We start from the raw sequence: 25,504 nt of genomic DNA on the forward strand, positions 1-25,504 counted from the left end.
AAAATATTTCAATTCATTCACTCCAAATTGCTTGTAACAGAATTACACATCAAATTCTCAAGAGATTAAGAAAGGAGAATTGTCTGAGGTACCTTTGTCTTTTTTAAGAGCAATAAGGATTTCAATGCTGCTTTGTCCTCTACAGATTACTTTTCACATCAAATTTTCATTAAGCACACACTGACTCAACTTTAGTGTAGGTAACCACTGCACAGTACAGGGAAAAGAAAGTCATAACCTACAGAAATTAATTGATAATATATTGTCAACTTGCACTCAAAGAGGTTAACTGTTGTATATGGAATTACATTTGTATAAAGGATCAATTTATACATAAAGAATTAACCACCGTGCAGTCAAAATGCTATAAACTGATCTCTGTAAATCTGAATCATTTGCGTAAAATCTGTTTTTAAAGAGTAACTCTAATGCTTGGACTGAAATTATTTCCTCATTTGTCCCCTCCACCTCCCCCCAGACTACATTTTCACCTTGACACTACAGCATGCAGGAGACTCCTGTGCAGATCAGTCAAGAAAAAAAGCAGCAGACAGGATGAAATTGTTGTGCCACTGCAACCGTGGGCCTAAGTCTGCATTCCTTGCACAAACAAAATCGCGAATGCTCATGGAGTGTTCCACTCTGGAGTCTATAATTTGAGCTCTTAATCTTTAATGTGCAGAGCCCGTTATCACATATTCATTTTAATCACATTAACCTTACCAAGTCATATTTCTGAATATTTATCTCACAACTGTGAGACTAAGAAAAAAAGTGCAATCAAAAAGATGAAATTATTTTCTCTTTTCTTGGAAAAAAAAAACCCAAAAAACAAAAAACCTCCCTTAATACTGTTTTTAAAAATGAAAGAACAGGGCATATTGTACATCTAAGTAAACCTCTCCAAGGTTTGCCTTCCTTTAAAGTAGGCTTTAAGTCTCTTTATCGTCTACACGGAAAACACACATCTCTAACTCTTTATTGATACACATCAAACCCACTATTGTTTGTAGCAGCTGGGCAGACTCTCTTTCTTAGCAAAATAAACCATTAAAAAAAAAAAAGAAACCAAAGTCTTAGACCAGAAGAAACGGTTATTGCCTGAGTGCCTAAGTAAGTGCAGGGAAACTGCAAATACCAGCGGTGAACTGAATCAGCTTCTCCTGGGGAAAGGCCACTCTGCTGGGAAAGGAGGCGGGAGGCAGAGGGCGAGTAATCGCTAAAAAGAGCGGCTCCTAGAAAGGAATGGCAGTTCCTCACTTTTTCCCTGGATGAGATCTAGAATGAAGCTAATTCAACGGAGAGACAGCCTCAGGCGCAGCAGCCCTTTTAAAGCCCCTCCCTGGCCAGCCCCCGCTCACCGCATGAAGCCGTTCTGGGGGGGAAGCCGTGTGCCATACTGAACGTGTCGGCAGCTTTCCCCAGCGCCATTCCCCTGAGCCACGTTGTTATTTCTTGTGACAATCACCTAATTAGGTGGGTCAAGAATCACATAAGATAGAAGAGATCCATTCCTCCTACGTGCCAGCTCTCCTATTTGTAAAAATGAAGTGAATGACTCTTCCCCTCCGTTGTAAGGCATTTAATAAACGCTAATAACAATTGAGTCAGTCACATCTTCCAGACAACACTGTCACATCTTTTCTTGCAACATTTGAGAAGTATTGGGCTCAGGAGGGAGCTACCACACGTTTCAGACAGAAAAAGACTTGCAGTGTCCATCCTTGGATGCAAGAGGTCACAGAGGGCTGAGCCACCCCAGACATTTCACAACAGCTCCCCGACGAGGGAAGCCCTAAGAAGAAAGAGCAGCACATGATGCGGCACTACAGATGTTCACGGAGAGTTCACGAGTCAGCACCACAAGTGCTGTTTTCTGCTGGACAAAACATTAAGACACTGTAACAGCTATGAGGACAGTGAAGTCTTTCTGGTTAAGAAGTTGAACTAGCTTCAAAATCTTGAATGGAAAGGTATTTTTCTTCATTTCCTTTTTCTCAAGAGACAAAAAACCCTACAAGTTATGGAAAGAGCTGAAAAAAAATGACACTGGCTTAAAAAAGCTACTAGTATTTCCTCTAGTACCTACCTTCTTGATTTATTGCTCTCACTCAATGTTCATTTAAGCCACTAGTATATGTTCATTTATTTAATGCAGCTCCAAGTGATCACTGAACAACAAAGCAGTGCATAGTTAACATCATGCAATATTACTGATATTACACTATTACCGATACTCTACCTGATGAAGTTTACACAGCCTTCATGTTTGGGTGTTACGGAAAGAAGAATTATCCTACTTCGAAAAAGCTCCTGCCTTCCAACTGTTCTTCCCTTCTTTAGCTTTGCTAAGCAAAGCTTAGTCTCACTGAGCTCATCTGGAAAGGGCAAAAAAGAAAGAAAATAAAAGCATATTTATTACAATGCTTGTCATCTGCACCACTCGATTTTCTTAACAGGATTAAAGCTGATGTATCTGGAAACATTAATTCTGTATTTTGTTAGAGACAGAACCCAGTACCACAAAGGAAAGTACCACTGCTGTAATGCCTTACTTAATGAATCATAACACACACAAAACAAATTACTTACCATTAGTGCTGAATAGGACTTAATATGGTTAAAAAGAGCTGCAAGCCCAGACATATTCTGGCTTTGTATGAGGTCTCTCCCTGTACTCTAGCGGGTACGGGATGGGATGGACTGCTGGATTCATTTTCCTGATCATAGACCTCACTGCATCTTCTCTTGGCTACACTCTGTAAGGGCAAAAAATGGACATATGGAGAACAGGGAAATGGAATTAAAAGATACTATTTGTCACTAATTGAGACAGTAGGTTTCTCTTTCAAACAAGGATTACAGACTGAGCAATGCAAGAGTTTCTTCACCCATTGATCACACATAGTAAATCCTACAGACACTATGTTATTGCCACATACCGCTGGATGCTGTTCAGTCCTGCATTTTCTAAGCAGCTCATCATAAACAGGTGCCCATGGAAATCAAAGATCTGTGAAATACGGAAATTTGATCGTATTTAGCTAATGATTCAGTAATAGTATTAATAACTTGGTTTTGCTCAAAAGCACAACAGTCTAAATATGAGTATGGACACCAATTTAAATCTGAACATTTCTGAGAAAAGTAAAGGGTCATAGTGAGGCAAACAGAGGCAGGGAGGTCACATGAACACATCTGGGTCATACGATGTGAGCAAGGATGTCCTGGATCCAGAGTCCTGGTCCCTTTATCAAGTCTTCCCATCACCTCAGCCAGCATCAAAGTCTCTCAGCCATTCTGCAGCCTCCTCTCAGACAACTATCTGGGTGAGCTCAGTTTAAAGTTTACTTAGGGACACTGTAGCACAGTTTATACCAGAGAGAATATCAGCTGAGTTTTAACTGAAGCGAGAAATTAAATATGGAAAGAAACTTATGAAAAAGCAAAAGAATATCTTAAAAATAACTTTGGAAACCTAGGCTCTAGGGAGCTGCCCTCTTCCCAAGAGACATCCACACAACCTACTGCCCACAGAAGCTGGGAGATGGAAAGGTCCTCCCTACACAACAGCCGGGAGGTCAGCACAAAGTAATTCTTGCACCGCCAATATCATAAAGAAGTTGTAGGCACCTTTTTATAATGACAGAGTATTCTTAATAAAAGCTTCAAGCAGGTTTTATAGCTGCATATTATCCAATGAAACCAGTAATAAACAGCACTGTAGTGTTATTTAGTGCAACACCAATACGCCAAGAGTCGCAACCCCAGTGTTATTTATCACACAGGCTAAAATGTTAGTTCTTGGCTTTACAGTAGCAGCCAAGCCTGTAGCTATTTTATCCCAGCACACTGCCATCTGGATATTGATACTTTGCTACGGGATATGAAAGAGAAGAGCATAGTTACCTAATACAGCTTAATTGAAAACAGAGGACCTGCATATTACACCACACATTATTCTATACAAAATTAAATCTGAAGGGCATGAAAAGTTCTGTAGATGCCAGCAGAGAATATTTCAGGGATAAACACTGGGTTCTTGATCTGCAGTAGAAATGCTGAGAAAAACATGTGCTTATGAAAAGAAAAAGCTAGTTTTTCACTCTGTAGGAGAAAAAAAGAGCTCAGGAAGAAGCATCTCTTTCGGGTAGAGTAAGAGAGTGATCAGTCACAAGTTTGTTAGTATAGTAAAGTCTCTGTTACAATGACCCACATTGACTTTGAAAGGTCTGACTGGCTTGGTTTTTTCCTCAATTATTTATGCAGTAAAAAAAAAATCCCCCCCAAAGAACCTATTCTGGCTCTACAAATTCGTTCACTTTAATATGTAGAAAACAGCTTTAAGAATCATTCACATCTGCATAACCATGTTAAGGAACAGAAACTAAAAAGCTCTAACATCAGTAAAGTTGAGAAATTAAGAACTGTTTAAAATAATTCTTTGGGTGTAAGGCTAGAAAGGGTCCTTGACTTTATGCTTCTACTCAGAGAAGTAATGCTGAGTTCTCGCAAGCACCAGTCGTAAGTACTGCAAATTTATGTAATTAAGGCAGATAAAATACAAACCCTTTTGAACACGATGCTGCTGTGAAAAGTCATCCACCTCTAACCCCCACGCTGAAGGCCAGAATCCCACTCCGGGAGTTCACACCATGCTGCAGCACCTGCAGTCAAAAGGGAATTTGCCACTGTATGGAAAACTATGAGCACATGCATGTCCCAAAAAATGGCATGGGAAGCCACAGCCATCCTTCCCACTGAGGTGCTCCTCTTCCACAGGAAGGACCCAACTAACAGTAGATACGGTGAAAAACTTGTTTAGACACGAAAAAGAGCAGGTTTTCATTTTTTTCTGCTAAAGTCAACCATTAGGAGAGTCTATTTTTTGCATATGCTCATGGAAATGTAAGCAAAATAAACATTAAAGACATTCTTAACTTAGTCCATATTATGCCAACAAACTCAAGCAAATCACAGCATTTAAGTTAATTGCAGGAAACTTCAAGGAAACTGAAATACAGTTTCAGGTTGTCCCATGATACTGTCAAGATCTTTGGAGTTACATGTTCAATACAATAACTACGTGCTTAAAAGGCTTGTCAGCTGCATTTCTGTGTATAGTTTTACTCCACATACTAAACAGGTTTGCTGATGCAATTTCAAACTGACTGAAGCTGATAATCAGCTTTCTTTTAGCAGACAAAAAGTCATTTTACATACAAAGGCTTGCTGAGAAAAAACAAGACAAGAGTTTGTCTAAGCCACCTCATATCCAATTGCTAGACACAGCAGAGTTATTCTGTGTTCACAAGTTTACACCTCAGTCTCAGAGCACAAACGCAGCGAGCGCCAACAAGTAGAGTCTCGGGTACAGTAAGTGCAGGCAGAAGAAACAACAGCGGAGTGGGGGGCGTCCTGCAGAGCTCTGCGGGGATCACTCACCCAGGCCAAAAGCCACCCAACACCAGCACTGCCACGGCGAGCACTGACCCTGCAACTCCCAGCTCTTCACCTCAGGGAAGCAGGAGCAACACGCACACGAGTATCTGCAGGAATGCAGCCCCAAGTTTTACCGCCGATGCTTCAGCCAATATTTTAGCTGCATTGTTTTAGCTCTTGCTCAGCTAATAATGTATTGATCTAACAGAGAAAAATACAAGCCCCTCCCTCCTCTTTTGCACGCTAATTAGTTTTACTTCCACGGTGGTACAAAGGTGTGAAAAGGAAATTTTTTTCTCTTCATGCTTAATTAAAAAGATAAAAGTTCAGACATATTTATTTTGTTCTGTTACTATATGAGTTGTTAATACTTTCAAATGCACTGTATAAAGCATCTCCTAGCAGATGTTTCCAGCAGCAATTTCCACTGTCATCTTAGTATTTTGTTTATAAGGACAGCTTTAAACAGAACAGAGTATCTAGGAGGGGGATTATATTATTATTATTATGAGGATTCCCTTTAACATCACATACAGATCTCTCAGTAATATGTTCACAAATTGAACTGGAGAAACAAATTATTCAGTAAGTGTGTAAGGTCAGGTATTCTGATTAAGAAATATCAAAAAGGTTTCGAGAAAACAGCCTCCTTCTCATCTATCTCTGTAAAAAGAAAAAAAAAAAGTTGAAATGATCTCCTAATGCATCTCCCTTCATAATTCATGCCGAAAGATGACATTTTCTCAGGATCTTAATTAAGATAATGATGAACACCTGTGTCGGCATTCTTTGGCAAGACAGCATTATCCATCATAATCTTTTAAGTACTCTCAAAAAAACCCCAACAAAATCGTATGACGGAACCAATCTGTTGCCTCTTCTTGCACTAAGTTTTACATCTCAGACACACACAAGAACGATTAGATCTTTAAATACTGCAATAAAAGCAGAATCGTTAGATTGTAAAGTTTCAACAGAAAGTAGCTATTAAAGTAATTAAATTACGGTGTATCATATCCAAGATACTCAAGTTTAACTCCATGCATCACAAGCCACCTGCAGTTAGAGACTAACGGTGGCTGTGCTTTTGAAATATAGTTTGCTGTTATTTTGAAGATCACCCTGTCCCTTCCCCCCCGCCCCGAAAATATTCACAGCTGATCCCTATTACATGTTCATGCACTCATTTATTAAGCTATTTTACACTGTACCACATATATTTGCATACCCTGACTGGAATTACACAAATGAAACCAGTGTAGAAAAACAAATATCCAAGTTCAAATACTGCTACATTTTAGGTCACCACATTTTGTGCAGTCATTTCAAACCCAAACTCCCCTCATATCAAAAACCCTACTGGAGCCCGACTACTAAAGTAAGCAAAGACCATTTTAAACAGCTTTGCAGGACCAGTCCATCAGACGGAGGGCTATAAAAATAGTGACCTTAATTATTTATTTATACAAGCTGAAATTAAATTCACAAGCCTTAATTTAAATACAGTGAAGAGCGCACAGCCAGTCTGTAAATCCTACCCATTGTTAAGTAAGAAGTGAATGGTAAGTGTTTCTTCTATTGCATTAAGGGTTCCAAGAAATTATGACAAAAATAAATAAAGTACAAAACGTTAATATCAGCTTGCACTTACATCATTTCAGTGGCAGCTGCAAAGCAAACACCTGATATTCAGAACTTATCCATACCTTCAAATGTACATACCTTAAGTAAAAATGGAGAGAAGCGAATGTATCCCCAAGCCACACATTTGTTAACAAAACTGATAAAAACTGCATAAACATGAGTCTTGAAACAAACTTCTTATTGGCCTTTAATCAAAGAGCTGATAAGTCTTGCAAAGCAGATTAGTCTTAGGCTTTCACATTTTAATATGCTTCTATCAGAGGAAGAAGTTGCTGTGACTAGTCATTCAGTAGAGCTATCAATGTGCAAATAAAGCAGAAAATAGAGACATCCTTAAGAAATGAGTCTCAAATTTGATATAAAGTGAAGGTGACAACCACAGCAAGAGAACTATAAACTAAATGTTTCAATATCTCAAAGAATTATCTACAGTTCTTTTAAAACTGCAAAGAATATAATAGTGGCATAATGTAGCGAGAATGTCAGCTTGATAGACACAGTCCTGATGACTTTAGAGTCCTATCGCTACCGTTTATTAATCAGCTCTGGTATTATGCTGCAATGCATGAAAGTATGCATGAACTCGCCACAGCTTCCAAAATGTACACCTACAGAAGCAAGACTAGTAGAACATCAGAAATAAAGAGGGTAATTTTACATGACATTAACCTTACCTCCTCCTCAAGAAAGTCAGATGCCATGTGAAGATGGTTAAAACTTCTGCTTCTCTCTACAAAGAAATGGGCAAGAAAAGCGGTTATTCATTCTACTCACGTATGAAATGAATATTAAATGTCTAAAACTTTACCAGGTGATACCTCACTCCTCGAACAAGGGGCATTGTCAGAGCATTGTGACAGAAGTGCTTTTCAGTGCAAAAAGAAACGCGGCGCTTCAGAGTGAGAGCTAAAATTAACCCAGGGACAAACACCAGTGACACCGAGCAGCTGAAAACTGATGAAAGTGCACACCTGTGTGGAGCGAGCATGTAAGAGAGTGTGCGAGCGGTGCGAGCCCCTTCCCGGCTACCGGGGGCAGAACCACATGGATTTTAAACGAGAAAACACCGTGCATTCCCAAGTAAGAAAAACAAAAATCAAAGCAAACATAAAAAGGGAAAAAAAAGAAGTTAAAAAACAGGTGTGGTGAGGAGAAAGGGGGGAAGCGCCAGACACAGCGCTGCTCGCCAGCAGCACCGAGGAGGGTGCCGGGGCGCAGCTCGCCGCGCCGGGCTCCCGCGATCGCCGCCTTACCACGGCGCCCGGCGCGGACGGCGCGGCAGCGCCCTCGGGCTCGGTGCGGGGGAATCCGGCCCCGGGACCGCGGCCGAAAGCGGCTCCGGCGCCGCCGCGTCCCCGGGAGCGCCCGTGCGCGGGGCAGCGCCAAGCCCGCCCGGCAGGGGGCGTCGCAGCGCGGCGGGGCAGCGCCGCCACCGGGCCCCGCCGCCCCGCGTTGCGGAGGGACACGCTGCCGCCCCGCTAGCTCACCTCGGCGGCCGGGGCCGGCCCGACCCGCCGCTGCCACAGGCTGAGCCGAGCCCGGCTGGGCTGGGCCGCGGAGCGGCTGCCTCGGCCCGCAGCGCCTCCGCGTGCCGTCCTGTCAGCACCGCTTCCGGACTCCCCAGCAAGAGCGCCGCGTGCAGCCACCGCCCCTCCACACCCCCTCCTCCCCGCGCTGACGGACAGCTCGCCAGGCCAATGGGAGAAGGGGAGGACCGGCTGCCGGCGGGAGGACGGCCAATTATACGCCGGGAGGGGCGGGGGCGGGACTGGCGGGGCCACGGCCTGCTGGGTACTGTAGTGCGGGCCGCGCCCCCCCCGCCGCCTCCGGCCCCCGGCCCTGCCGTGATTTCCCCCGGAGGCAGCGGGGAGAGCGCTCTCTGCCCGCCCCGTCCCTTCTCGTCCCGCCGAGGCGCCGCCGCCCCGCAGCGTGGCTGCTCGGGAAGGCTCAGCCAGTGCACCACCGTTCGGCAGGGAGGCTGTGTCCGCTGCCGCCGGGACGGAGCCCCGGAGGGAGGGACGGTGCGGGGCGGCGTCGCTGTCGCCTCCTCGGCAACCCGGGGAGCTCCTGCCGCGGCCCGGCGGTTTTAAAGCACACACTCCCTCCTCCCGTCTCCGCGTCCGGCTCGCTGGGGCCAGCGCCGAGAGGAATTACGGCCGAGATGCAAAAGTTAGAAGACAACAAAACAAATTAGATAAATTTAATTAAATCGCCCGCCCCCCGGGTGCGAGGCGGGTCCCGGGTGGCCGGGGGCCCCGGAGCCGCGGCACAGGGTCCGCGGGAGCAGCGCTCTGCCTCAGCCGCGAGGGAAAATTACAAAAAAAAAGCCAGAAGGGTATAAATCGGGATATGTTCGTGTTGGGAAATATATCTGGCGGAATCAAAGGAGATTACATCTCCCGATCGGCGGGGATTTATCCCGGTTCATATGGTTTTAATCTGCTTTCGCCTCGACCCTTTTATGATCCAGGGAGGGGAGGATACCGGTGTATTCTTTAGATCCGCGGGCGAACCCTCACTGTGAACGATTTCTGGAGCCCCATCTCACCGCTCCCCCTCCGATCCCCCTTCTCCCGGGGCCGCAGCACACCCGCCGCAGCTCCGCTCGCACAACCGCCGCAACAGGTCCGGCGGTGGGGCGGCCCCCGCCCCGACGGCGCGACCGGCTGCGCATCCCAGCGCTGCGGGACCGACCCAGCGCTGCGGGACCGACCCAGGCTGCGGCGCGCCGCTTCCCCGCCGAAAGTCGCCTTTTTTTGTTTAGAAGAGAAAAACTGCCACCACCACCCACCCCCGTGTATTCCACCTCCAGTGATTTAGCGGAGGGAGGGGCAGGGGGCAGAGAGCAAGAGGAGGGGTGGCTGCGCAGAGGGGGAGTCGCGCGGCTAATAAATCTTATATTTTTTTTCATATATTGATTGGCTTGCATTCCGGCGCAGCGCGGCTCCGCACGGTATTTAGCACATGCAGAAAGTTGAGGCTGATCTTAAATGGTTCGGAGGTGACTGCAATCCAGGAGCCGGCGCACTTGAGCCTCTGAGCGCTGGGGAGGGCCGAGGGAAGCGCGGAGCCCTCCCGCTGGTTGGGCCCGGCCGCGGCAGCCCAGCGGGGTCCTGCCAGTCCTTCCACTGACAACACCCCGCGAAGGAGGAGCCTCGCCGGGCCGCGCAGAAGGCGTCAGGAGCTGCGATTTCCAACTTAGCATCTTGGCAGGACCCTTCGGAAAGCGAGAGCGAGGAGGAAGGGGGGGAAAAAAAAGCCCCCTGGTGCAGGGCGGGGAGGAGAGAGAGAGAGTGCGAGGGGGGAAAAAAAAAAAAAAAAAAAAGAGGGGGAAGCGAGGAGGGGGGGAGAAAAAGGAGGAAGCGGTGCCAGGCTGCAGGCGAGCGCGGAGCAGCAGCCCCGGCAGAGAGCGAGGTGCCGCCGCTGCCCAGCTGGCGAGGGCGGAGAGGCTCCCGCGAAGCCCCGGCCGCAGCGGCCCCAGCCCGGCAGCGCGGCCGCTCCCTCCCGGCGCCTTGGGCTCCCGGGTGTATGTACGCGCCTGGCCATGTCGTATCCTCAGGGTTACTTGTACCAGCCTTCAGCGTCCTTGGCTCTCTACTCGTGCCCGGCGTACAGCACCAGCGTGATCTCCGGACCCAGGACCGATGAACTTGGGAGATCTTCTTCGGGCTCCGCTTTTTCCCCTTATGCCGGATCTACCGCCTTTACCGCCCCTTCCCCGGGTTACAACTCCCACCTCCAGTACGGCACCGACCCGGCCGCCGCCGCCGCCGCCGCCTTCACTTCCTACGTGGTAAGAGGAGCCCCGGGTCGCCGGTACCGCGCTGGGCACGGTGGGTTCCCGCGGGTGCCTGCCCCCCGCCGCCCTTTCCTCCGGGCCTGCTTTTTGTTCCGATTTCATTTTTGAGACATCGGGGACAAAAGGGAGCGTGGCTCCCCGCCTCGCCGCCCAACTTTCCCGCATCGCCGCCCTGTGCTGCCGCACACTGTTGCTGGCGGCGGGCAGGGCCGGGCGCGGGGGAAGCCGCCGGCACGGCCCGGGCGAGACGGGACCGGGGCAGGCCGGGAGCGATTTCATTCCGTAAAAAAAAGCAATTTAGTAAAACAGCAACCGTAATTCCGCAACAACTACCTTGTTGCGGTTGAAAAAGGGAATTAACCCAGCAGCGGCCGGCGATGGGAGAAATCCGGGCGATAAACCCGGTAACTTTCCCCTGCACGGCGGTAATTAGGCTGCTTAAATATTGCAGAGCTCTAATCCCATGGCCGCGAGCCGCTCCGCGGGCGCTGCGCGGGGACGTAAGGGCAGGCAGGGAAGACAGGGCGCTGCGCCGCCGTGCGCGCCCGCGGGGCACCGCGGGGCCGGCCCGGGGCATCCCCGCCGCGGAGCCGCGGCCGCCGCCAGCGCCCCGCAGTTCCCCCAAAAACCCCGAGAGTTTTGCTCAGTGTCTCCTCTATAAGGTCTAGGCAGAATTTCACAGTTTCTTTTTTCCGTCTTTCATTCTTTCTGTTGTCTGTGGGGGTTTTTTTTCTATCTTCTCTATTTTTTTTCCCTCCTCCCGACCCTGGCCTGGCAGAGGAGCGGCCCAGCCCGGCCGCCTGGGCCCGGCAGGTTGCCCGCTGCGATCGCAGCCCGGGGGGGGGAAAGGAACGGGTCCCCCCGCCGTTGACCGCCCCCTCGCCGGCGTCCCCACTTGCTTCTCCGCGCTTGCCTTTAGGCGAGAAGCGCCGGATTGCTGCAAGCGGCCAGGGGCCGGAGCCTCCCGGCCCCGGCGAGCCCCCAGGCCCTTCGCCTGTTCTCCCACGGAGGAGCTGCAGGAGCAGCCGGGCAGGCCCGGCGGCGGGGCGCGGGCAGGGGCGGCGGGCAGGCCCTGGCGCTGCCCTTGCCGTGTCATTGCCGCCCCGCGGCCGCCTGACCTCGCCCCGCGGGGCCGCTCTCCTCTCTCTCCCCAGGGCTCGCCCTACGACCACACGCCGGGCATGGCCGGCTCCCTGGGGTACCACCCGTACGCGGCGCCGCTCGGCTCCTACCCCTACGGGGATCCCGCGTACCGCAAGAACGCGACGCGGGACGCCACGGCCACCCTCAAGGCCTGGCTCAACGAGCACCGGAAAAACCCCTACCCCACCAAGGGCGAGAAGATCATGCTGGCCATCATCACCAAAATGACCCTCACCCAGGTCTCCACCTGGTTCGCCAACGCGCGACGGCGGCTCAAAAAGGAGAATAAAATGACCTGGACGCCGCGGAACCGCAGCGAGGACGAGGAGGAAGAGGAGAACATCGACCTGGAGAAAAACGACGAGGACGAGCCCCAGAAACTGGAGGAGAAGGGGGACCCCGCGACGCCGGACACCGGTAGGCAGCGGGCTCGGCCTGTCCCCCCGAGCGGGCAGCCGGGGCGGGGGGAACCGTAGGACCGCGCTGCGGGCCTGGCGGCGGCAGGGCCGGTTTGGGGCGGCGAAGTGGGTGCGCGGTTTTGGGGGCGCAGGGCCAGGCCGGGACCTGCCCCCTACCCTTCTGTCCTTTCCCCCTCTGCAGGAGCCGCGGATCCCAAGGCAGTGCCAGGCTGCGAGCGCCTCCAGGAGTCCCCCGGCCCCCGGGAGGCCGAGGGCGGCCTCAGCGACTCGGATTGCAAAGAGCCGGCGGAGGAGCGGCTCGACGGGCCGCCCGCTCCCCCCAAGGCGCCCGGCTCTTCCCCGCTGGGCCCGTGCCCGGCGGGCCGCGGGCCGCCGCCTGCGGGCGGCGAGGAGCCCCAGCCGTACCGCCCGCCCTCCGCCGCCGCCGGGCCGCTGCACGCCGCCGACCTGCACCCGCTGCTGCCCGCCGCCACCGGCGCCTCCGTCATCCACTCGCCGCAGCAGGCGGCCCTCGCCAAGCCCAAGCTCTGGTCCCTGGCCGAGATCGCCACCTCGGCGGACAAGGCGAAGGAGGCGGGCGGCGAGGCGGCGCCCCCCGGCCCCGCCGTGCTGGGCGGCGGCGGCCCGTCGCGTTCGCCGCCGCGGCCGCGCTCGCCGGCAGCGCAGTGCCCCTTCCCCAACGGGGCGGTCCTGCCGCGGCCGCTCTACTACACGGCGCCCTTCTACCCCGGTTACACGAACTACGGCTCCTTTGGGGCCCTGCACGGGCACCCCGCCGGCGGCCCCGCCGCCGCCGCCCCCGGGGCCCACTTCAATGGATTAAACCAGACTGTCCTCAGCAGAGCCGAGAACCTGGCTAAAGACACTAAAATGATCAGGAGCCAGTCCCAAGTAGACCTTTGCAAAGACTCACCCTACGAACTGAAGAAAGGTATGTCCAACATTTAATATCGGCTTCTCCTTCTCAACCCTTCCGGGACTGGTTTTGTTATTTTTTCTTTTTTTTTTTTTTTTTTTAATTTATTGAGAGAAATAATAAGTTGCTTTGGCAGTTATTTTTCCACTACCAAAAGAAAAGCAAAACAAACAGAAAAAGGCCAGCTCCCCCCTCCCTCCCAGCACCCCCTTCAAAAGTTTATAGAGTCTATTGGAAATGGCTGAGTGGAAACGGCCCAGAAATGTCTTAACCAAGTGAAAAGCAAACAAGTGACATGTTCTCTCTCACACACACAAAGAAGAAAGATTTGTATGAAATCTTATTCTGTATATTTAATGTAGCTTTTTGTATTTAAATTGATAATACAGTATCTTTGAAGTAAATTATGAAATCAAGACATCTGTACAGGCATTAATGTTGTTTTCGTAATATAAATATATACATTTCTGTGTCTTTTTCCGAATTGTTTCATAGTTTCAAAATATATATATACAAGTTTAATTTAATTTTTTATGCCTATTGGTTTTTTTCTTCCCTTGGGTGTGAGCTAAACTATAAGGCAAAAAAAAAGGAAATAGGTTATACTTATTAGGTACAAAAAACCTGCAGCCGCCTTTGTAAAATGCGAATATTTAATTAAAAGAGATTTTTAACAGAAACAAAAACACTCTTTTTTTTTTTTTTTCTCCAACGGGCAGATATGTACGTAACTGCAGAAAAAATGCACGTTTTAAAAGAGATGCGGGGCTCCGTTTAGGACCTTGCAGTAGTACCTGGAGCCTTTTTCAAAGTGCCTGGCGATTTCTGCAAGGCCGGGCTCCGGCAGCGCTCGCGGGGCCGGGGAGAGGCGAGCGGCGGCGGCAGCGCGACGGGGACAGGGACGGGGACGGGCGCGGGAGGGACGGTGCTTCCGGACGTAGAGGCTTAAATCAGGCCATGCACAAAAGCATTTGTTAGAAACACCAAATCGAAGCGCAGTCCCATCTTTTAACCTAATTACTTCCAATCAGTGTCGTGTTTTATGCAAAGCAATCAGCCGGTGAACTTTGCTAATGAGTTCGATTTTCTGCCAGATTTAGCCCGCGTCGCTGCTGCAGAGGTGCTGCGGCGGTGTCGGGGATGGGGATTGCACTGGCAAAGGCACTCGGTGCGGCGGGGAAAGCCTCGGCCCGTTCCCCCCCCGCTCCCCACCCCCCGGCGTTGTGCACCGCTGCCCTCGGCCCAGGGGACGGCGCGGTCCGGGCGGCCGCGCAGCCCCGCGCAGGGCTGACCGCGGGCGCGGTGCTTCCCGGCGCTGGCAGGTAGGTGTCACACTCGGCCCGAGTTTGGCTCCCGCCTCCCGCTCGCCGGTGCGGGAGCCCCGCGGGGCCGCCGCGCTCCGCGGCGGGTGGCAGACTGCGGCGGCCGGCGGGGCTGGGAACGGGGCGCTCCCAGCCACCAAACGTCCCCCGTGTACGGGGACAGAGAGCGCCCTGAGGCCTCTCAGCGCGTTTCTGTCGCTGCACAGCCCAGGCCAGGGGGAGAGCGGGTGCCCGAGCGAGTTCGGTGCTCCCCTGCGGCACTGGAACTTCAAACCACCCCCCGCGAATCAGTTCCCGTCCGTGCCGGGATCCTGACGGCCCGCGTCCCCTCCGAACGAATAACGGCGAGGAACAGTTCCAGCACCCAGCTCTGGGGACGGGTTTTTACCTGTTTAAATCGGATTTTGTGGGTGTCAGTTGTACGCGAGCGCATCGACGCTGTTAACGTGATGGGAATGTCGCTGGGACCGCTTGGAGCTGGTGCCGAGACACCCCTCCGTTTTGTTTGGGTTTTTTTTCTTGACGTGCCAGATAATTATTTTGTAATCTCTTCAACTTTGTCAGAGCCATTTACTAGCTGTAACAGGTTTATTCATGCATATTTACATTATACAGGATTTTAAATAGTAGTTTGTATTTTATGTTTTAAAGATGCGGTCCATGTTTACTTGGTTATACATCTTTGTAGATAATCTGGTTTAAAATCAAAATTATTTCAAGCTGAATGCGTAAAGAATCAAATATTCCTGGGATAATAGTATGTTATTTTGTCACTTTATAAATTATAAATGTATTTTTAAAAAACGCTTGAATACCTCGGTTGGATCTTTTATTTCCAGTCGGGGAGACCTGCAGGAAGGCGTATTTTTTCGCGCGGCAGTGAGCTTTATCAGACTCACTTGCCTTGTTTAAAACGGGAGAAAGCTTGCGTGGTGAGGGGCAGGGGCAGAGCTGGTCCGGGGCTGACGGGAAGGCGCCCCCAGCCCGGGCCCCTCGCAGCACCCTGAGTCCCGGCGGACATCGCCTTTGGCTGAACTCCGCTGGAGCTCCCGAACGCCCTTCACTCTAGGGAGCCCACAGAGCCCCTCCGGACCGCGCTCCGGAGACAACAGGTCCCGCAATGGAACTACTATCGCAAAATAAATAGGTTGCAATTATTTATCTAGCTGTGGATTTTTTTTTATTTTTAATCGTCGCTCTACCTTTCACCAGCTGATCTTCCTATCTCTGAAAAAGCTATTTTGCAAAGCAGCTTAGGAGCTTCGCTTGTTCAAAAGCCCTATTCCTTATAAGCGGGGCTGTTTTGAATAGCTCTATCAGCGATCTCAATACGGTTTTCGTTTGATGTATAAATTGCTAAGGGAATTAACCGTTTACTTTAGGTTGCAGCCTGTCACCTATTTTAAACCATAACTATTATTGTAGCCCCATCGATTTCACACAACAATTTTATTCTTCACCCCTTTCCTCTGCCACAGCCGATGTACTGTACAGCCTGTGTTCAACATAAGTGCGATTTTCTCAATTTCTTTTCTGTAACAGGGCAGGGGGGAAGGGAGCAGCGTCCGCCTTTTTTTTGTCTCTGGCATGTTAATTTGTTATTAACAAAATTTTGCTGAGGATATCTTAAAATAAAAATAACGTCTGCTGCCAATTAAAGCTGCCATAGGGTACTCGGGAGCAGCTCCGGAGAGGCCGGGAGCGACGCCTCACGTCGGAGCGGACCCCTGCCGCTTCCGCGGACGTTTGGGGACAGGAGGGTTTCGTCGCCAGAGCTGAGTGGTTTGGGGTCTGGCGAGGGGGAAGAGCGGGGCTGGCGCCGGGGCGCTGCGGGCTGAGCTTCCACCAGCGCCCATGGGAGCAGGTGCTCGCCCACGGGCGCAGGTGGGGACGGCCCAACCTCCGCGGGGCGCCGCTCCGCGCCCGCGGGAAACAGCTCGCCCCTTTCCTCCCCCCTGTCGTCCCGGACGGTAGACCCCGACGCGGCCCTTGATGGGGCGGGGTGGGCAGTGACCCACTCTGCCGGCTCTCCCGACGGTGCGAGTTGAGCACCGCAGGTGGCAGCGGGGTGCGGCGTACGGGCCGCCCTCTCCCGCAGGTGACAGTCCCGGGGATCCGGGACCGTGGAGGTGCGTGCGGCGGCTCCCGGCGGTGAGCTGCAGCCCGTCGGGTTGAGAGCGCAGCTCTCCTCGAGGAGCCGGGGCAGTGCCCTCTCCACGCCCGGCCGCCCCAGGCGCCCTCTCCCCGGGAAGGGGCTTCCCCGGGGAAACCACCCCATAGATGCCCCGGGACCGGACATTCTGTGCCAGTGGGCCCATTGCTTCCTCGGCTCACCCAGGAGTACGAGACCCCGGGCGGGGTGGGGAGCCTGGGGCTGCAACCAGCCGTCCCATCCACGGGAAATTCCCGTCCTGGAGGAAAACGGAAAGAGCTGGGGGTGCAGTTGGCAGCCAGCACAGCCACCAGCTCCGGCGGGATCCGGCTTTACCTCCAGCCCGGCTTCTCAATCGCGAACACGGAGGGCGGGAGAGGCAGGGAGCCTGGCGCAGCCCGCAGCCCTGCTGCTTCCCTTTTCACGCTTAAAAACAAAACAAATCTTAATTTAGACCCTCAACACCCCGGACCGTGTTTACATCCCCCCCGCTGCTCTCCCCGCGAGTGTTGCTTTTCCAATTGTCCCGATTAACCTACGGGGCTCCCGCGCAGCGCGGAGCCTCCGCGGCGGCCGGGACGGCACGGTCGCGTCTAATTGGCTTATTTGGCTTCTCCCCCCCCACACTCCGGTAAGAGGATCTGAACAGCATCTTCTCTTGTGGTGCCTAGGAACTACTTGAAAGCCCCTCCACCAAGACAACACGGGAAATCACACGGTCAGCAAGTTTAAAGGAGTCGACTAAAAAATACCACAGGGTTTTGCAGTAGGGAAAAGGACATGAACTTCAACCCAAACCCCCCTTCTTCGGCCCAACTTCGGAGGCGGCACATACATGAATTATATTAAAAAAAAAAAAAAAAGGAAAACGGCCCCTCGTCCCGGCACGGCCGTCGCACAGCGCCGATCCGCAGCCGCGGGAATTCCGCAGCCGGCAGTGCGGTGCGCCCGGCAGTGCGGTGCGCCCGGCTCCGCGGCACCGCCCCAGCAGCAACAGCCGAGCCCGGGCAGCCCGGGAGCGGCACGGGAGGGCCAGGGGAGCCCGCCCCCCCGCTCCCCTCGCTCTGTGACCTGCCTAGATTATTAGTAAGGACATCTGTGGCTGGCAAGGGAACAAGTGTTACCAAAACCAGAAACGGCTGTTTTTCCAAATGAGCAATATGTTAATTCCTCATCCCCCCTCTGGTTTCTTTAAAACCTGGCACAAATACATCAATAGCGGAGAATAAGGAGCTTTTGCAGAGAACAAGTGGCAGTTTTGAATTTACCTTTTGTGTGCGCCTCAGATGCAATCTTGAGGCATTTTTTCCCCTCTCTCCCACAGAAAAAGAGTGTTAATCTGCCCTATCTTGGGACCCAAAAGGATTGGAGTGGAGTAGATATTCACTGGAATCACATAGGGGAATAAGGGTCTTGCTTTATTGAATCATCAAATCCCAGGAATGAAGCTCTTAATTAATTATGGGTGCTAAAAATTCAGGCCAGCTGTTTCTTTTTACTTGGCTCTGACAGAGAAAGACAAAGTCTACATCGAGATCTTCTAAGGCGCATTCAGCATAAATCAGCGCCCTCGGCGGCGCTCCCGGCCGCGGCGCGGCCCGGCGGTGACAGATGGCGCATTGTCCCCGCATTCCTCCACCGCGCCTCCGCGGGGTGCGGAAGCGACCGTCCGACGGCGCGGCCCGGCCCGGGGACCTTTCTCTGCCGGGGCAAGGGTTCGGACGAGGCCAGCGAGGGACGGGCCGCGCTTGGCCGCGGTGCCGACCCTGCTCGACGGGACGGCCGCGGCCTTTTCTTGCCCGACAGCGCTCCGCTGGGCGCCTCCTCCTTCCCGGCGGCAGCCTGAGAATGCCGCTTCGAGCGCCTGCCCTGCCTCCCAGGCTGCGGCCGGAGCCTAACGGCCCCTCACATCCCCCGACGTGGCCCCCGCTGCAGTCAACACCCTAGGCGCTCCTACTTCTTCCCCAAAGGCAGAGGCGTTTCCCTGCGCGGGCTCCGGGGCTGCTTCCCGCAAGGCGCTGGAGGCGGCGGGTGTCGCAAGGGCGCGGAGAACCGCGCAAGAGGTGCTGCGGCCCGGACAGGTCACCTCGCTGTCCGCCCCCCAGGCCCCTCTCTTTGGGTCGGCTGCGTTTGTTTAATACCAGTTACTCAACGGGAGAGCCCCGCATTATTTTCACGGCTGATTTGCAGAAGCGGCTGCTGGGGGCTGCCCGAGCCCCTCTCGCCTCCCATCACAGAGAAATGTTTGTCGTTCAGCCCGGCGGGGCCAAACACGGCGGGAGGCCGGAGCGGGGCCGTCCAGCAACTCCCCGGGGTCCGGAGCAGCTCCCGTCCCGGGGCTCCGCCACCGGGCGCTGCCAGCCTCCTCAGCCAGAAATCTCTTCACCTCCAACTACCAGAAAATAAATGTCCTCCGCACGGCGTTACTCATCTGTTATAATTAGAGCATGTGCGAACTCGCAGCGTGCCGGGAGCCCGGCTCGGGCTGATGCAGGCACTCGTGCAATAACCACCTCGTTCTGCCGCGGCGGTGCTGCACGGCCGGCCCGCCAAGGGGCCCGGCTCGGGGCCGCATCGCGCCCGCGGCCGACGGGCAGCGCTGCCCTGCGCCCGCCCCTGCGGCCGGGACGGGGGGTCTTGGTCCAGACACCTCTTTTCCAGCGAAATTGGCTTTTATTTGCTTAAAGCAAACCACAGACCTCTCCACGCTCATCCCTGATGGATGCAAATGTAAATGTGCACTTATTTAATTGGATCAGGTCCCAAGATAAAAGAGATAAACGGCTCCCAGTTTGCCAAGTTATTTTCAGAGGCATGCAGTGATGTGTGGAGGGAAAGTTAATGAAGAGACACACTGTACTTAAAATACCTCGGGTCTAGACTCGGGGAGGGGGAAACCTCGGACTCCACCGCGGCGGGCGGCGCTGGGCTCTGCGCGGGCTCCCGGCACGGCGCGCAGAACCGCGCAGAACCGCGCAGAACCGCGCAGAACCGCGGAGCCGCAGGGAACGGCCTCACCTGAGCCGCGGCGGGGCGGGGGAAGGCTGCGTCGTGCGAGGCAACCGATGCTCTTCCCCCTTCCCTCCACCAAATTGTTCTCCGTTACTGCCGTCTCCCCGCGTTCCTCCCCGTGTTCTACATCCGTATGCATGAGACATTAACAGACGGTTATTGATACAAACACAGTTTTTGTTGCTAAAGGCCTTCCAAAACAAATTCTCCGGCTGAATGCCAATGTATGCATGTTGGCTGGTGACAGCTGATTAGTGAAATGATTTACGGCCAAGTTAAAAAAAAATGATACTGTCAAAGGCAGCAATTTGAAAAAAAGATAAGACAGCACAGCCTCAAGGCTTCCCACTGTAAAGCCACCCAACAAATCTAAACCTACACTACAAATACCTGAAACACTCAAGGAATCAATTGGTCGCAGATTAAATACAGTCTCTATTCCGACTCGCCCTGGTAATCCGCAGCTCTCCACAGGAGCAGCCCCTCGATTGCTGCCTCCAGCCTCACCTGCGGCAGGGCCCGCTCCTGCCCTGCCACCCCGCCGGCCTCCCGCCAGCCCTGACATCGGAGACTTAGGCCTCCTTTTTGTTTCAAGACTTCTTCTCTCATTAATTGATTAAAAAAATCCCCCCTTCCCTCATTTCTCTGCAGCTCTTCTTCATAAAGAAAGCTTTTGCTCTGCAATAAAGTAAGAGACTTTGATCCCAGATCATCCTCTTAGGCCTTCCAGCTGAAATCAGCGGAGAAACTATGTGGAGTTATTGTTCGCACTTGCTGCACTTCTGATTCAGAAAGGGCTGATTTATTAGCTTGTCAAGGGAAGCATTGTTCAGGAAGGCAATCAAAAAGCACTTACCTAGCTAAACTAAAATTACTGCCTTTTCAGTGGCTAATTTGTATAACTCCCATGGAGGAACTTGGGAAGTGTTTGATGAGGCATAAAATGATGATTAATGAATTTATTGGCCTGCTGCTCATCAAATAGGAGTAGTATATCTTTCCTCTATTGGGCGTTGGGTCTAATGCTACATGTCTGTGTAAAGCAAGTCCAATATGATCTCCTTTTTAGCCCCCTTTTAACCCCCATGACCTGAAGAATATCTCCGTGTAACAGAGGCAACATCAGGGGACTGCAGAGACAAAGAGCCTGTTTGATAAAACGGTAAATGAGAAAGGCGAGGAAAGTTGCTGCAGGGACAGATCTGCTCAGTTTTCAGCTTTCAATCACTTTGACTACTGAAGTGGGAAGAATGCAGAAACTAGATAAGGTGTGAGAAGCAAAAAGAAAATGACAAACCAATTTTAACTTTCATAAAGGATTCAGCCAAACAACTTCATTGCTACTTGAGAGGACGAATGAGTACAGGAAGTGCCGGGATTGCTGAGTGATCAGGCACGCTGCAGCCCCTCACCACCCGGCAGCACAGGGAGAGACAGGCAACGTGCCCCCAAACCGACCATTTTGAGCCCATAAATTTCATGTTCTTTTCCTCCACTGAAATAGCTTGGGGCTTTCTCCTCTGATCAGTGTTTAATGCTTGAATCACTATTTTGGAGCCAAAGGCTTTCAAGAGAAATGACACACTTTCCCTGTTTTAAAAGCTCATACTAAATTACTAGTGATTCTGTGCCCACCTGCACACACATGTGACCGACAAGGTATCTTATGCCCTACACTTTGCTGCTTTGAACAGGTTAAGACCACCAGAAGATCAGAAACATTGTTGACATTCTCGAAAACTTGTTATAATAAATTTTCTGGAGATTTGGTGTCAGAAATCCTCCCAGGATTGAATCAATTTAGCTTCCACGCACCATTCCCTGTTCCTGCAACTCTGAAGCTTGTTGAGGGATCTGCAACTCGCACATCTTCCAGTGACGGTGCACATGCCTCAGCTGGAGCCTACTGCCAAAAAGTCAGCTTCTCTCGTTACCTTTTGGGGCTTCGCAGAAGTACCCTCAGGCCTGTGTGTCAGCAGCCCACTGTGCTGAAGACTGAGAAGGTGCAATGAGAACATTTTGCAGAACTACCGATGTAGCGATCAACACTCGCTGAAATGGTGTGATATTTCAGGCTCCAATAAAGCTCCAAGGTGCAGAGAATGGTAGCACGGAGGTGCCTGGCAATCGCAGCAGCCTGTCTCCATCTCTGCACCTTCCCTTTGTGCCTCTGCGTGCAAAGCCAGAGTGCGGCCCTCTCTGCGCTCCTTCAGAGGGCAGCCAAGAATGAAAAGCAGGCTCTTGGGTGAAGCAGTGGGCAACTCCTTCCTTTTGCCATCTCTTTCTGTTACAATTCAGTCTTGGGTATTTTTCCCTTTCCATGACCTGCTCTGTTCTGAGCTACGTTAGGAGGTGGCTCTGAAGACCTCCATGAGCTGCATGGGAAGTATCTGAGGCTGGCCAGAACCTGACACATCAGACCAAGGGGGTCACTGTACTGATTTTGTGGTCTAGCTCTCAGCCCTGGAAGGCAGGAGAAAAGCTCTCATGAACTTTAAGGGACTTTAGTTCATGTTCTCAGTGAAGGGTAAATTGGGCTGTCCCATGCTAGGTAATAATTGTAATTTCCAACATTCTTCTTTGCAAAATACAAGTTATATAACATACCAAGAATGGTTTGTTTTCCAGGTCTGTTTAGAAATGGTTTCTGGAGTGGTAGAAGGAATAAACTCCTGACCAATCTTTCGGTTCCCACAGTGGAGGCTGTGGGAACAAATCAAAACAAAACTTTCCTGAGACTATACATTGGCTTCCTTGACAAAAGGAAAAAGACACCCACCTTATGTTTACAAGATCAGAAACAACTTATTTTAATGCTACCAAATTGGTATTTGTCTGAGACACTTTTAGCTGAAACGATCCTCTGGAAAGTAATGTTTATAAACATCCTCAAACAAATAGCACTCTCCTGACACAAGCCTGCCATCAATGTACCGCTCAACAAGTTTTATCTGCAAGTCCTTGACCTGTGACTGCTTTTACAAAGGCTCTCTGTTCATTAGCAATTTCAGGTCACTTTAAGTACTTCTGTCATGAACACATAGCACAGCTGTAAAATACATGTATTAAATACCAGCTGCATTAATATAGGGGCTTATTTTCCTCCACTTTGCTCTCAAAAGCAACATGATATTACACGTTGATGAAAAAAGACATAGTTATATTTGCATAATTACAGCAATATTGTAGGTCTTTAGTGCAACAGACCTAAGAGGTTGATTTATGATTAAATATGTATGGCTAAAAGTTACCATGCTGGGTAGTGTGCATAGCATTAGACAATGACAGTTTTGGGGCATAATTGCTTTAATGTGGGCAATTAAGACTAAGTGCATGTGATTTTAGTGTCTGCCCTACATTCCTCTGAATGATTACAATGATCAATACACATGATTTGTAAGTCGCTTCCTATTGATCGAATGGTAAAATGTTTGACCTTCCTTTGAGGAAGTAATTTGCTAAATTATGACACCACATAAAGTCTTTCTTGGTTCAGAGGTGAGGGGTAATGGTGCTCAGAATTAGAGGAAAAAAAAAATATCATGTTCCCCCTTTTCCTGAAAGTAAGTCTCTGTAATGTCCCTGCCAACTTGCTGACTTCACCTGTGGAGGGAGGAGTCTGGCACGTTCATCTTTGAAATTAAGAGATGAAAAAAACCAAGAATCTCAAACTCAGTCCATCTCTAAGAGAAACCTGCTTCATTAGTTGTATCTGTTTACACCTCTATGCCAAATCATCAGGAAGTTCTTGACCACAAGATCTCTACTGTTTGCGAGCAGCTAGAGGAAAACGTGCAGCAGCAAAGTTGGGGAAATGGAGCACTTCGTGAGTGCTGCGAGCAGCTGGGACATGTGGCAGGGCTTCCCAGGCTGCCTGCCAGACTTAATTTTGCTCTGCATGCGCAGTACCGAATAGCCTTAGCTATATCACATTAGCAGGTATTAAAAAAAAACCAACAAAGTGTTCATGAAAACATGTTAGCTGATGAACAGTAACTTAGTTAAGGCTGAGGCACCTCCTCCATGCTACAACTGCCATCCTAAATGTGCACAGTAGCAAAATAAATCAAAATTAATAGACACCAGGGCGCTGAGGTGTGCCCTGCTCCAGGGGCTGTTCTGTGCTGCCCAGGGGAATGGTGATTCTCCCTGACACCAGCAAACCGCACGTACAGGGCAGAGCTACCACACCGAAAATCTGTATTACCTAAGGGATTACGGTACCCCAGAAGGGGTTGGGAAGGCCCATACAGACCCCACTTCTCCCTTTAGGAGCCACTTCACCAGCATGTTTTCACACAGCAGCAGTGCTTCCTGGCATGCCCTCTACCAAGTATATGTGTGCTCGACCAAATTTAGTGTTATTAGATGTCACAGTTCAGCACCAGAAATTTCCGCAGTCCTTACCTTTTGTTTTAAGTTTTCTGGGCTTTAAGCTTGTAGCACTTGCCTCCGTTGGGGTCTGGTAGCAGTGTGGCCATGCACGGCCCTCCTCAGCCCAGACAGACTGAGGGAAAAGACCCAAAGTAGCCAGCTGGGTCTTGAGTCTCGGGGCACTTGCGAAAGCCCTCTTTTGATCAGTTTTGTACACCAATCCCACTGCATCACCCAAAGTCAACTATTCACCTGTCCAACTAATAGCTGTTCAAAATCTACCTTCAAACTATTCGGATTTCATCTTTTCAAACTAAACCACAACGTATGTACAAACTTTCCGACTCCATCCTTTCACATTGACCTGCGCTCTCAGTCTCTCCACAGCACCTCACCGACAAGCATTTGCAAAGTGAGACGCTCCTCCTGCAATAATATTCCAACATCAGCAAACACCCCCGTGAAGGCTTTCACAACGATTCTCCAACATCAGCCAGGCCCTGCATCAAAAACTTCATGCTCTCCATAGGAGTCCACCCCACAGTAACAGCTGACAAATACACACTATCCGCACCAAACTAAAACCAGCAACAACTGGTGCAAAGTTAAAATCCCACATGCAGTGCAATACTGTAGGTATGAGCTAATGCAGAGATGGGCTTGGAAGTTGCAAATGTACATCCTATGGTTTAATATGGCATTTTACAGAAGTTGTTTAAGGACAAGATAGGAAGCGTTTTTCAGGTCTCTGACACCAAGAGTAGTAAAAGTGGTACCTGTGTTGTGGCGTAGGGTTTTCTTGTCCATTTCCTTCCCTGTCCATTTCCTTTCTCGTCCATTTCCTTCCCTGTCCATTTCCTTCCCTGCCCCATCAGGTGCTGTGGGAAAGAGAGAGAAATATTTAGGACAGGATTAACAACCTCAGTGTCCCCCTCCCCAAGCCTGCAGACATACTGGGAGGCCACTCTCCCCGACCGTACCTCAGCATTTTTGGCCCCAAACACACCACTGGCCCATCTGATGTGCTTCCTACCCCCATGTCCCCTCCCTGAGGTACCTCAGTGTTTCCCTTCGAGTGCCCCCGCCCTGCATTACCTCAGCACTTCCCACCAAAACCCCTGGTGCCGCCTGTGCCCTGAGGTACAGCAGCTGCCTCCCCTTGCGCTCTCAGGGCGGCGCTGCCCCCACCTCAGCGTTACCCCCACGCACCTCAGCATTGCCCCCACCTCGGCGTTACCCCCACCTTGGTGTTACCCCCACCTCAGCGCTGCCCATCCAGGA

The 25,504-nt window shown here is 51.1% G+C and overlaps 1 protein-coding gene and 1 long non-coding RNA gene across 3 annotated transcripts; one reads left to right on the forward strand and one right to left on the reverse strand.

Annotated features, from left to right (window-relative positions):
- Positions 1–2,247: 2,247 nt before the first annotated feature.
- On the reverse strand, positions 2,248–7,794 carry LOC135992159 (uncharacterized). The gene is made up of 5 exons (XR_010606692.1): positions 7,761–7,794; positions 4,570–4,667; positions 2,943–3,013; positions 2,593–2,759; positions 2,248–2,378 (listed from the first exon to the last, which is right to left on the reverse strand). It is a non-coding gene; the product is annotated as an uncharacterized LOC135992159 (long non-coding RNA).
- Positions 7,795–10,485: 2,691 nt separating this feature from the next.
- Positions 10,486–13,395, forward strand: IRX5 (iroquois homeobox 5). 2 transcript variants are annotated; one of them, XM_065641099.1, is made up of 3 exons: positions 10,486–10,879; positions 12,040–12,445; positions 12,629–13,395. In XM_065641099.1, exons 1-3 carry the CDS (start codon positions 10,631–10,633, stop codon positions 13,393–13,395), a joined length of 1,422 nt encoding a protein of 473 aa, XP_065497171.1. In that variant the 5' UTR covers positions 10,486–10,630. The 2 variants fall into 2 exon arrangements, with proteins under 2 accessions (XP_065497171.1, XP_065497172.1); XM_065641100.1 differs by having other exon boundaries at positions 12,632–13,395.
- The last annotated feature ends 12,109 nt before the right edge of the window (positions 13,396–25,504 follow it).

The sequence above is a fragment of the Caloenas nicobarica genome, chromosome 9 (assembly GCF_036013445.1).
Source record: "Caloenas nicobarica isolate bCalNic1 chromosome 9, bCalNic1.hap1, whole genome shotgun sequence".
Taxonomy (NCBI): domain Eukaryota; kingdom Metazoa; phylum Chordata; class Aves; order Columbiformes; family Columbidae; genus Caloenas; species Caloenas nicobarica.

Coding starts and splice junctions, on each gene's coding strand:
- IRX5 (XM_065641099.1), top strand. CDS start 10,631: ATGTCGTATCCTCAGGGTTACTTGTACCAGCCTTCAGCGTCCTTGGCT. Junction 10,880..12,039: donor CCGCCTTCACTTCCTACGTG/GTAAGAGGAGCC, acceptor CTCTCTCCCCAG/GGCTCGCCCTACGACCACAC. Junction 12,446..12,628: donor CCCCGCGACGCCGGACACCG/GTAGGCAGCGGG, acceptor CCCCCTCTGCAG/GAGCCGCGGATCCCAAGGCA.